General features: G+C 42.6%; 1 protein-coding gene across 1 annotated transcript; it reads left to right on the forward strand.

The window, feature by feature from the left end:
* Positions 1-437: 437 nt before the first annotated feature.
* Positions 438-11522, forward strand: lgi3 (leucine-rich repeat LGI family, member 3). The gene is made up of 9 exons (XM_034078384.1): positions 438-892; positions 1686-1757; positions 2362-2433; positions 8055-8126; positions 8732-8803; positions 9077-9246; positions 9342-9506; positions 9602-9692; positions 9928-11522. The coding sequence occupies exons 1-9, from the start codon at positions 690-692 to the stop codon at positions 10655-10657; spliced, it is 1647 nt and encodes a 548-aa protein (XP_033934275.1). The 5' UTR covers positions 438-689; the 3' UTR covers positions 10658-11522.
* Positions 11523-11829: the final 307 nt, after the last annotated feature.

Consider the following 11829-nt stretch of genomic DNA (forward strand, 5'->3'; position numbering starts at 1 on the left):
TTTTCCTGGTACATCTCTCATGTCTATTCTTAAGCATGTGGTATCTGTTTGGGTTCTATCAATAGTGTTTTTCAGTTTGTACCTGCATGCTTACAGAAAGTGTGAGCACTGCTTGCTGTTGAAAGCTGCCAGAACACAGACTCCCTCCCATACACACAGCCACTTGGAAACACATGGAGGCTTTCACACACATTTTTCCTGCATCCTTGCTGCCTGCTTGTCTGCAGCAGCATGACACGACTTCATACTTGATAAGAGCTTTCACACACTGAACATGGCAGTAAAATCTTTCATCAGCAAGGACCCAATCTCCTCACACCTCCCTCTCTCCCTAACTGCTGCTGTTGTTCTGAGGTTTTCTGCGTGTGCGATAGTAAATAATTCATTGTCAGCTCCCCTCGCCTACAGGTCTTTGTGCGAGAAAGCAGCACTGCTCGTCATTCCTGCAGTGTGCACTCTGGCAGCGGCTCCTGAGAGAGAGATTTCAAAGGTCCAAGGAAGCTGCAGAGCACCGACACCCAGCGAGGATACACAGGACTACACTTACTCCCCCCACCTCCCTCCCTGCCTCTCTCCCCTCTGCGCTCAGCATTATCAAACTGCTGGGGTTGTAGGCAGGCTCACCATCTTCCCACTTGCCGGTGAGGAGAAACTTCAAGAAGCTCATCCACTTTTCATCCTGAACCAGGATGCCTGAGCTGGGAGAGACATGGACAAGGCTGATCTGCTTCTCGCTGCTGTGCCTGTGTCTCAGCCTGCCGAGGGAATCGGACGCCAGGAGAGCCCCCAAGATCCCCCGCTGTCCTTCGACCTGCTCCTGCACCAAAGACAGTGCCTTCTGTGTAGATACCAGGGCTATTCCAAAGAGTTTCCCCCCTGGAATCATCTCTCTGTGAGTCCACAACAATGCAAACATTCACCAATAGCATGTGTTCATAACCTGTGTGAGATGTGAGCAATATGCAGGTTGGTACAGATGGCTTCATCACTGATGTCACTCTCCATTATGTAATGAAACCCTACATGTCTGTTAATTACCTTAAAGTGAATACCTGTATGTTGCCAACTCTCTTGATGCTAAATGTATTTTCAGTAATAGAGATGTATACCAGATATTCCTCTTTCTTTCCTGTACCACATGCTGAACTTAGTTGAGGGAGCACAGCAGTACAATCCTGTCGAGCTCCAGGGAGGAGGACTAACAATAGATCCTATATCTGACTGCAGGAGATCTGCTTCTCCTCTGAGATCAAATCTTGCAGAGAGATAAATGGAGCACATGCAATGAAATGTAAAGATGGGGGAAGGTTATGTTGAGAAGATTACAAGGTGGCCCCTTTTATGTGACATTGACCCCAAATGCCTGTGGGTGGAATATTAAGTCAAGGGAAATCTAGAGCACAGGCTAGTGGAGGTGGCCTCATTTTACAATACAGAAAAGTGAAGTAGGAACTTATGTGTCCTAGTTTTGGAAAGATTTAGCCCTACTTGATATTTACACGGCAACAACGATCATGTCCTGATGAAAGAAACAAAGAAATACACAGTTATTGTTGCGAATTAGACATATTTTATGATAAAAACAAATGACGTCACACTGCTAAACTTTGGCACTACATGTGTAATCTACATTCTCATATCTAGAAGACACATCTGATGATAACTGATGTTATTTGTTTGAACAGGACGATGGTGAACGTAGCCTTTACTACGATCCCAGAGGGAGCTTTCTCGCACCTTCACCTGCTGCAGTTCCTGTAAGTGTCCTGACCAACAACAGAGGACTTTCACAACTTTAAAAGTTCCTCAACTCATATTCAGTATCTATTATCAGTTAGATTCACACCTCCCTGTTACGAAATACAGTCAAAACTCTTTTCTACACAGTCGATATTGTATACGCACGCAGACAGCTTTTGTTTTGCAGTGACAATGAAAGTGACTTCAGCTACTAGAAATGAATGGTTATTGAAAACAGTGGTGACATAGCAGTAATAAGAGTAAAGTGGCTCTGTATCAGTGTCGTTGGCAATCACTGACTCCCTTCAGCTCTGCCAGACAAAGCGCCGTTTATCCTCTCAGATGCAATCATGAGTGTGTGGTCACGTGCGTGTGTGTATGAATTCCAAATACGTATTTGCATTTGATTATCTTTATATTGCTCTGTATTGCTTAAATTGATTTATGTGATGGAAACTACATATTTTTGTTTTCATTGTATTCACTAAAAAACATCTCCAAATTAGCCCAGTGAAGAAATGTAATTACATTTTTAAAGATATTTAAGTTGCAGTCTAGCCCTTCACTTGTAATGTACTACACTATCTATTTGACTTGATCACTATGACTTCCTTTTTCCAGGCTCTTGAACTCCAACACATTCACCATGATTGCTGATGATGCCTTTGCTGGTCTGTCTCACCTGCAGTACCTGTAAGTGTCTCACGTTATTGTGTGCATGTTATAATTGTTTTCAACCGTGTCTTAATGTGTTTTTTAAGTGATATTTGGAAATATTGATTAAATGTACTTATACTTGTGTAAATGTACTGACGAAAAAATAACAGTTTTAAACTAAGGCTGTGTCAAGAAAAAAATAAGAAATAACACTTTATTTCTCTTACAAATGGAACATTAAATTCATAAAACCCATCCTCGATCAGTTCAATACTATCAGGGGGTTTAGTCGCCTAGTCCTTACTTGGTCTGTTATGACTAATAGGTAATGGCTGCTAGTGGTAGCTAATTTTAGCATACTTTGAATTTCAACATTATTTGTTTTGCATTCACCACAGTGCTGTAACTGCTAGGACAAAGATGTCATTAGGTTGCTTTTAGGAAAGGTTTTTCCTTTTTGATTAATTGCGGTAGTTAGGTTGTTTTATTTGTATGCAAAGTTAAGAAAATGAACCTCAATGCTGCACAGTGAAATGTCAGGGTTGGTCTCTGCAATGGCAAATAATGCCAAACATAAGACTCAAAATAAATCTTCCTACGACAGGGAGCACTCTGCCTCTAAAGTGTAATAAAGCTGAATATGCCATTCTGAGAATTGATGGGCTTTATAAAGTAGTTAGCTGATGGCTCTCTGTGATAGCCATGCCTCAGGATGCTTGCTGTGTGGCTTTGGCTGCAACCCAGACACCAGGCCTCTCTGCATCACGGCCACTACCGCCGCTACCCGCTGTGAATGCTAATAAAGACACACTTTAATATCCAGCCACCTCCAACGAGTATGCATATGCTGTTTGTCCTTGACCATCAATATATATAACTTAGACGGGATGGGATCAAATGATGCTGACACGCAGACCTTTGTAGTACTCGCTGCACTCAGTGTCTTAGTTTTATTACATTATTCAAAGCCATGCAATTAGCTTTCACCACTGAGATATTGATTTTTTGGTTTTACATTGTGTCCTTTGCATTAAAATCACTGATTGCCCTGTCTCTCCCCAATACTTTTTGATATCTTCATCGAACCATTGGCCCAAGCAATTAGGCAGAACCAGAATATAAAGGGGGTTGAGGCAGGAGGTTTAGAACTCAAATTGGGACTATTTGCGGACGACTTGATAGCATATATGGGGCAACCAGACGTGGGCTTCCCGATACTGATGGATTTACTGGAGGAATATGGACAATACTCAGGGTACAAACTAAACGTGACAAAGACACAGATTTTAGCACTAAACTACACACCAACACCAGAGATCAAAGACAAATACAGAATTAGATGGGACATGGATACAATTAAATATTTAGGGGTTAACATCACAAAAGGATTAGACAAATTATACAATGCAAATTATACGCAGATCAATCAGAATATCAAGAGGGATTTATGTAGGTGGACAATACAGACCTTAGACCTTAGTTCAAGGATTGAAATAGTTAAAATGAATATACTGCCTAGGCTACTGTACCTTTACCAATCACTACCTATATCTATTCCACAAAGTCAATTTATGGAATGGGATAAATGGATTTCAAGGTTTATTTGGGGGGGGAAAGGCCCAGGATTAGGCTTGTGACACTGCAGCTACCCAAAGGGAGAGGAGGATTGGCAGTGCCGAGTTTCCAGGATTATTATTATGCAGCACAAATCAGAACAGTGGCATGCTGGTGTAATATGGAATACGTAGCTAAATGGAAGGACATCGAAACAAATGGGGAAAACAACCAGATTCAAAAACTACTCGGGGATAAAGAATTATTCAGGACACAGGAAAACGTATTGGACCCAATCACAAAATTCACTTTAAACACTTGGAACACGGTAATAAAGAGATACCAAATAGGAAAACAGACAAAGATTTTGAGATGGATAACAAATGATAATGAATTCCAGCCGGGAAAAGAAGATGCAGGTTTTAAGCGATGGGCCCGAGGGGGCATTACAGCAATATGTAGGCTGGTGGAAAAAGGGGAAATGCAGAGTTTTCAATATCTAAGAGATAAGTTCGATCTGGAAAGGGGTGACCATTTTAGATACTTACAGGTGAGAGACTATTATATAAAAGAAATAAAAATGGATAAAAACACTAAACAAAATGGGGTAATTAAGGTCATGATTGAAGCATATGAAGGGAAGAAAGGCAGGGTGATTTCAGCTCTATATCAAGCTCTGTTGGAGAGTAGGGGGAATTCAACTCTATATATAAAAGAAAAGTGGGAGAAAGAACTCGGGATTGATATGACAGAGGAAGAATGGTATAATGTATGTAGAGTGCAGCATTCAACTACTGGGTCAAGGGTATGGAGGGAATTTGGGTGGAAAAACATAATCAGATACTTCATAACCCCAAAGATAAAAGGGAGGTATGCCCCGGAACAGAACGCATGTTGGAGGCAATGCGGCGAGGTGGGGGCAGACCACACACACATTTTTTTTAAATGCCAAAAGATGAAGGGATACTGGGAGGAAGTGTGGGGAGTATTGAAGGGGATCTTAGGTTATGAGGTTCCTAAGACCGGCCTGATGTTATACTTGGGGAATCTGGTGCAGGAAAACTCACAGGGTGGGGACAGATACCTGATTAAGGTGCTGCTGGCTGCCAGCAAGAAAACAATTACCAGAGCATGGTACAGAGCATTGTTGTAGCCTACAGGCTACAGCGTTCAGGTTTGAACCTTTGATCTGAGGGATTTCTCTGCAAGCAGCTGGCCGCGTGCAGCTTCGCGACTGACAGTCGGAGCTACGGGTTGTTAACGCGTCCTCCAGGAGCTGTGGCCGGCTGTACAGAGCCTCGACGGACAGGTTTGTGTCAACTTGTTGCTGGTGATGGCTGTGTTCCCGCACCCTCTCCCAGCTAAGTTGTTCTGATTGCTGTCTTATTTATTGTTTGGCTTAGACTTTCTGGTGACGACAGTGTTCCCGCTTCCTCTCCCATAAAGTTGCCCTTATTATGCTCTTTTGAGAGTTCTGCTTGTGGCGTTGTGCCCGAGCTATCATTAGCATTTGAGTCCCAGCTTTAGCTGCGTCTCTCATTCAATTTAGTATGGAAAGCCAAGTGTGCCATAATTTGCCCGTTTTTTGTTTAGATGCAGAGAGTAAGGTAAGTACTGGCCATAGTTACTACTGTAACTACGGTCCTATGTAAGCACTGGCTATGGTTACTACTGTGACCATGGCCTACGGTTTATGCGGGCTGTTCTATTCCATAGAAGCTAATTATCTGGTCTTAACATTGTGTTTTGACTTGGTTGCTTGATTGTTAGCAGCAGACGCTTGGCTAACGCCTTGCATGTACTGTTAAGCTTCATTATTTAACTCAGCCGGTGAGGGCAGTGCTCTCGCTCCCGCTCCCGGTAACGTATGGTTTTGATTGCAGTAGCGCTATATGGTGGTATTTACTGCTCCTAGTACTAGACTCTAGTCTACTACCACTGTACTAGGATGATATGCAGAGAACAATCTTCACTGTGTGTGCTGTGTGCTCTGCATGTGTGGCCATTAAAGAGGATTTCATCCTCCCAATATTATATTATCTAGGGTGCAGCCGTTGGCTGACACTTTTAGACGCCGGCCACAGTTACTACTGTAACTACGGTTCTAAGCCGTGTAAGTACTGGCCATAGTTACTACTGTAACTACGGTTCCAAGCTGCGTAAGTACTGGCCACAGTTACTACTGTAACTACGGCTCTGAGCCGCGTAAGTACTGGCCATAGTTACTACTGTAACTATGGTTCTATGCTGTGTAAGTATTGGCCAGAGTTACTACTGTAACTACGGCCTAAGCCGTGTAAGTACTGACCAGAGTTACTACTGTAACTACGGCCTAAGCCGTGTAAGTACTGGCCATAGTTACTACTGTAACTACGGGTTTAAGCCGTGTAAATACTGGCCATAGTTACTACTGTAACTACGGTTCTATGCCGGGTAAGCACTGGCCATGGTTACTGCTGTAACTATGGCTCTCTGCTGTTCTCTTCTTTAGAAGCTAGTTGTCTGGTCTTAAACATTTGTGTTGACTTGATCTCGCTTGATTGTTAGCAGCAGCCGCTTGGCTAACGTCTTGCGTGTACTGTTAAGCTTCATTATTAACTCAGCTGGTGAAGGCAGTGCTCTCGCTCCCGCTCCCGGTAACGTATTGTTTTGATTGTTAGCAGCAGCTGCTTGGCTAACATCTTGCATGTTTTGTTAAAGCTTCTTTATTTAAACTCAGCTGGTGAAGGCAGTGCTCTCGCTCCCGCTCCCGGTAAACTTATTATTTTGATTGTTAGCAGCAGCCGCTTGGCGAACATCTTGCATGTTTTGTTACAGCTTCTTTATTTAAACTCAGCTGGTGAAGGCAGTGCTCTCGCTCCCGCTCCCTGTAACGTATTGCTCTGATTGTTAGCAGCGGCCGCTTGGCTAACATCTGGCGTGGCTGCCCCGTTAAGCTTCTTTATTTAATCCAGCTAGGTGAAGGCAGTGCTCTCGCGCCCGCTCCCTCTGCCGGTAACGTGGGTGTAGTCACATCCCTCTCTGTCTTTGGCGAGTAGGAGCATTGCTCTACTCTTTCCGTTCAGCAGGTAGCCGGTGAAGGCTGTGTTCTCGCACCCGCTCCCGGGTACGCTGCACCTGGCATTCGTTATGAACTCAACCAGTGAAGGCAGTGTTCTCGCCCCCGCTCCTGGTAGACGTGTTGCTTGATTCTAGCAGCCTCTTATTATTGTGGTCTTTAATTTTTTTATAGTCCTGCCTGAGTTTCTTTATTTTTACCCGGCATCCGTGTGCACTGTCCGTGTGCACTGTGCACGATTCCCAGCTCAAGTAGCGAACATCGCTCAAAACATTTGGAGTTGGGAACTGCTTTCTGTAGAAGCTGCTGCATCCCGTCCTTGGAGTAAATTGCCAGAAGCGCCGACACTTCCTCATCATTCCACCGCTCCGGTGTTGTAGTACGTGTGGTCATAACTGCTTTAAAGTACAAAAAAACTACTCGCTCAGGTGTGGATGTGGTTTTGTAGCGAGAAAAAAAATGGCTGCCTAACAAAACAAATTCAGAGTCTAACGGGGCGTGGTTTTCAATTCGCCCAGCCAATAGAAATAGAATAGAAATTGGCACTCTTTTGTCACCTGGTTCGTACCACCTCTCTAGCAGGGACTAAAAAGTACCAAAAGAGTTCCAAAAGAGTTCCCGGCACTGAGTAGTCCCGGCGGTGTGAACGCGACATTATTGGTACTTACGGAACTAAAGAACTAAAGTACCAGGGAAAGTCCTGCGGTGTGAACGCGGCTATTGTTTTGTATGTTTCTAAAAATGTCAATAAAAATGTAAGTGAAAAAAAAAAAATCACTGATTGCCTTGGCCAATAGCATCCATCAAAACCCATAAGAAATATTAATCTTATTGTCCCACTTTGATTAATTGTAAAAGCTGTTTAATTTTAAATCCACATGATGCAGAGTGCTACATGCTAAGATAATCGTTGCCTACTGTCACTCCTATCGGGCCCTGCACCGACAACACAATATCCTTTCTAACAAGCATATAAATAATAACAGTGACTGCATTTCAGAGGTTGAGGTTATCACTTTGACATGAAGGGTTTGTCTCTCCTCAGGTTCATTGAGAATAATGACATCCAGGCTCTCTCAAAGTACACCCTCAGAGGACTTAAATCCTTGACTCATCTGTAAGTATTTTCTTTGAGCTAGCAAGGTGTAGAAACCCTTTATTTGTCCCATGTCCATCTGATGATGCTAAATTACGTGTATTTCAAACTAAAACCTTTACAAATGACATTGTGGCCAACCATGGATTTACAACTTTAGGATCCAGTATGTGATGCCTCGAGGCCAAAAATCATTTTATACAGACATTTGTATGTTATCTTATATATTCTTGGGGTAAAAAACGTCTGAACGCGGACTATAATAGCCCTTTTTAAAGTTTATAGTTATTCGTTTTAGACATTTGAAAGACATTCATCCGTTTATGTGAATAAGCCCATGTGGATGGGAGGCAGAGTTAAAGAAAATGCTATTGTGCTTGCTCTATGGGCCCAGGGATCCAGAAAATCAATCAGAGATCTGGGTAATTTTATAATCCTAAATCTAACCTTTTTGACTACATGTACCTCTGGGCAACTTTCATAGGAATGAGTAGGTTTCTGCCTCCAATGCTGTATGCAGTTCTCTTTATGACACACACATGCTTATGCCTGTTCCTTACGTCTAGTAGAGATAATTACATATTAGACAACCAAGAGGACATGATAACTATGTTGTCTCTTTTCAGATCTCTCTCAAACAACAACCTGCAGCAGCTGCCAAGAGATCTCTTCAAACATCTAGACATCCTCACAGATTTGTAAGTGTCCCTTCACTGCAATTCAAACGAGAGCTTTGACCCTACAATCTGTCACTGCAAAACATTGTTGGTGTTTTGTAATTTGCTGAGGTTCCCTGAGCGTTTAGTGGACTACCACACTCGCCTGCAAAACTGTCTCGAGTGTGGTTTGTCTCTGAGTCAAACCACACTGGTGCTCAAAATACTTTTTGTCTTGGTTGTTTTGTTCCTGTGAGGTTTGGGAGATTTGAGTTGTGTTTACATATGTACTGACATATTGTCTCTGTTGCTCAGAGACCTGCGTGGTAACTCTTTCCGCTGTGACTGTAAAATCAAATGGCTGGTGGACTGGATGGAGAAGACCAACACTTCTGTCCCTGCTATCTACTGCGCCAGCCCCTTTGAGTTGCAGGGACGCAGAATCCACGACCTCACACCGCGAGACTTCAACTGCATCAGCGCAGGTTTCACCTTCTCCCTTTAAGACATTTTTGGTGTTGTCACGCAGAACTTCTTGTTTCATAACTTGCTTTCTGTCTTGCTTTATGTCTTCCTGTAGATTTTGCTGTCTATGAAACCTTCCCTTTCCACTCTGTGTCGGTGGAGTCCTATGAGTTCAATGATGATCAGTTTGCGGTCTTTGCTCAGCCGGACTCAGGGTTTTGCACCTTGTTTGTGTGGGATCATGTGGAGATGGTGTTCAGGCTGTTTCATAACATTACCTGTAAGTTGCCAGATTTTTATATTGTACCATTCTATGTAAAAAAAAAACAACGTTTTAATCCTAAATGGCTTTCAATCTTTGTATCCCTTTTGCAGCTCGCTCTGCTGTGTACTGCAAACCAGTGGTGATAAGCAACAATCTTTACATGGTTGTTGCCCAACTTTTTGGTGGATCTCATATCTACAAGTAAGGCCTGCAATATAGTTTTATAAACAGCAAGTGCTTTAGGAATGGAAGGAGGGAATAGCTTGACATTATAGAGAAAGGCTAATTCGCCTTATTTAGATGAGAATATTGGTACGAATTTGACATGAGTGATATGAATCTTCTCATCTCAGCAAGAAAGCTAATGAGCCTATATCCCCAGATTGTAATTTATCCTTGAATCCCTATAGGAATGAAAATAAGTGTGTAATTACAGGTGGGAAGAGGACCCCCAGCGCTTTATAAAGATCCAAGACATTGACACCACTCGTGTGAGGAAGCCCAACTTCGTAGACACCTTCCAGCTGGATGATGAGTGGTACTTTGTGGTAGCAGACAGCTCCAAGGCAGGCTCCACTAGCATTTATCGCTGGAACAGCAACGGTTTCTACACCCACCAGTCCCTCCATCCCTGGCATCGGGACACCCATGTGGAGTTCCTTGATGTCGGGGGAAAGCCTCACCTGATCCTCTCCAGCGCCTCTCAGCCACCGGTGGTTTATCAGTGGGACCGCGGCCAGAAGCAGTTTGCTTTCTTCTCCCAAATCACAGAGCTAGCAGATGTGCAGATGGTTAAGCACTTCTGGGTGAGGAAAGTTCTTTATCTTTGCCTCACACGCTTCATCGGTGACTCCAAGATCCTCCGCTGGGAAGGGCAGCGCTTCATAGAGATCCAGACTCTTCCCTCTCGGGGCTCAATGGCAGTCTATCCTTTCACAGTGGGCCTCCGCCAGTACCTCATTCTTGGAAGTGATTTCTCCTTCTCCAGAGTTTACCTGTGGGATGACCTCACTCAGCGCTTCCAGCCCTTCCAGGAGCTCAACATGAGAGCCCCACGAGCGTTCAGCTTGGTTTCTGTCGACAACAAGGACATGCTGCTGGCTGCCAGCTTCAAAGGCAACACCCTGGCCTACCAGCACCTGGTGGTGGATCTCAGTGCCAAGTAGACATGCTACAGTCAGAGCGACAGGAGGTGTTTCTGAGCATTTATCAACATGTGCCAAATAAATGAAAGACTGTAAAATGTTAAAGCCATGTAACTAAAAGTCTACTGTTTTACCTGATGATATAAGCTAGGCAACTAAATAAATTATTCATCTATTTGTATGCACTATCCCTTAACATCTGAATGAAATAATGTGATAATTGAAACGTCAGTAACATACCAACATAAGTGTCATGTCACAGTCATATTACTGCTTTTTTTCTGACATTTATATATCCAGGTAAATTATTTTCCAAAAGTACGATATTGTATACTGCACTTTACTAATACGAAAATGATGTGCATGTGCATCCAAAGAATTATTCACTGAATGAGACCGGATATTGCTATGAAAGATTTGTAAGTTACACAGCGTAGTTTATCTGTGTAGCATTTTGCATGGCACGGTACAAATTATATAACTATGTAAAACAAGCAATACTTACCATTTTAATACCTAAAGATCATCAATTATGTATGCATTTGTAAATGAGGTATCTTACTTTTTTTTATGTGATGTTCAATTCCGCAATAATAATAAGGGATCAGAGCTGACCTGAAGCATGAGCAAATTAAGCGGGGGACCCCAAACTGTACTGAAAGTGTGGGCGTACTTATTCCCTTTAGTATTTAAGTTTGAGAAAATACATTATTTTCATTTTGTAATTGTTATCATTTCCCTAAATGGTTGTCAATTGAGGTGACAAGATCAGCCATGAAGATCAGAGAATTGTAAGTGATAAAAAACCTTTATCAGTTCCTATGCTTTTGTAATGTACATTCACAAACTGTATGTAATTGTTGTGTACATTTCTTTGCAAATGAAAGGGTGGGTGGGAATGAGGGTATTATTAAATTCAGTTAATGGCCTCTAGCTTTGTTTGTTTGTAGCCTTTATTTAACCAGGTGAAGCCCCTTGAGATCAACAGATCTCTTTTTCAAGGGTGACCTGCAGGACATTAGTTACACATGTAACATAAAAACAACAGAACAACAATAAGGATGACATACAACATAATGTACAGGGTACAGTTTAGCAAGTTTTGTGTCTTCTCTTATCTGGTTATAATTGCTTTTTACAAAACCACGATAATTCCAAAACACAAGTAGAGCAGCAACAAGTCATTAACACAT

This window comes from Pseudochaenichthys georgianus, unplaced genomic scaffold (genome assembly GCF_902827115.2).
Source record: "Pseudochaenichthys georgianus unplaced genomic scaffold, fPseGeo1.2 scaffold_420_arrow_ctg1, whole genome shotgun sequence".
NCBI lineage: Eukaryota > Metazoa > Chordata > Actinopteri > Perciformes > Channichthyidae > Pseudochaenichthys > Pseudochaenichthys georgianus.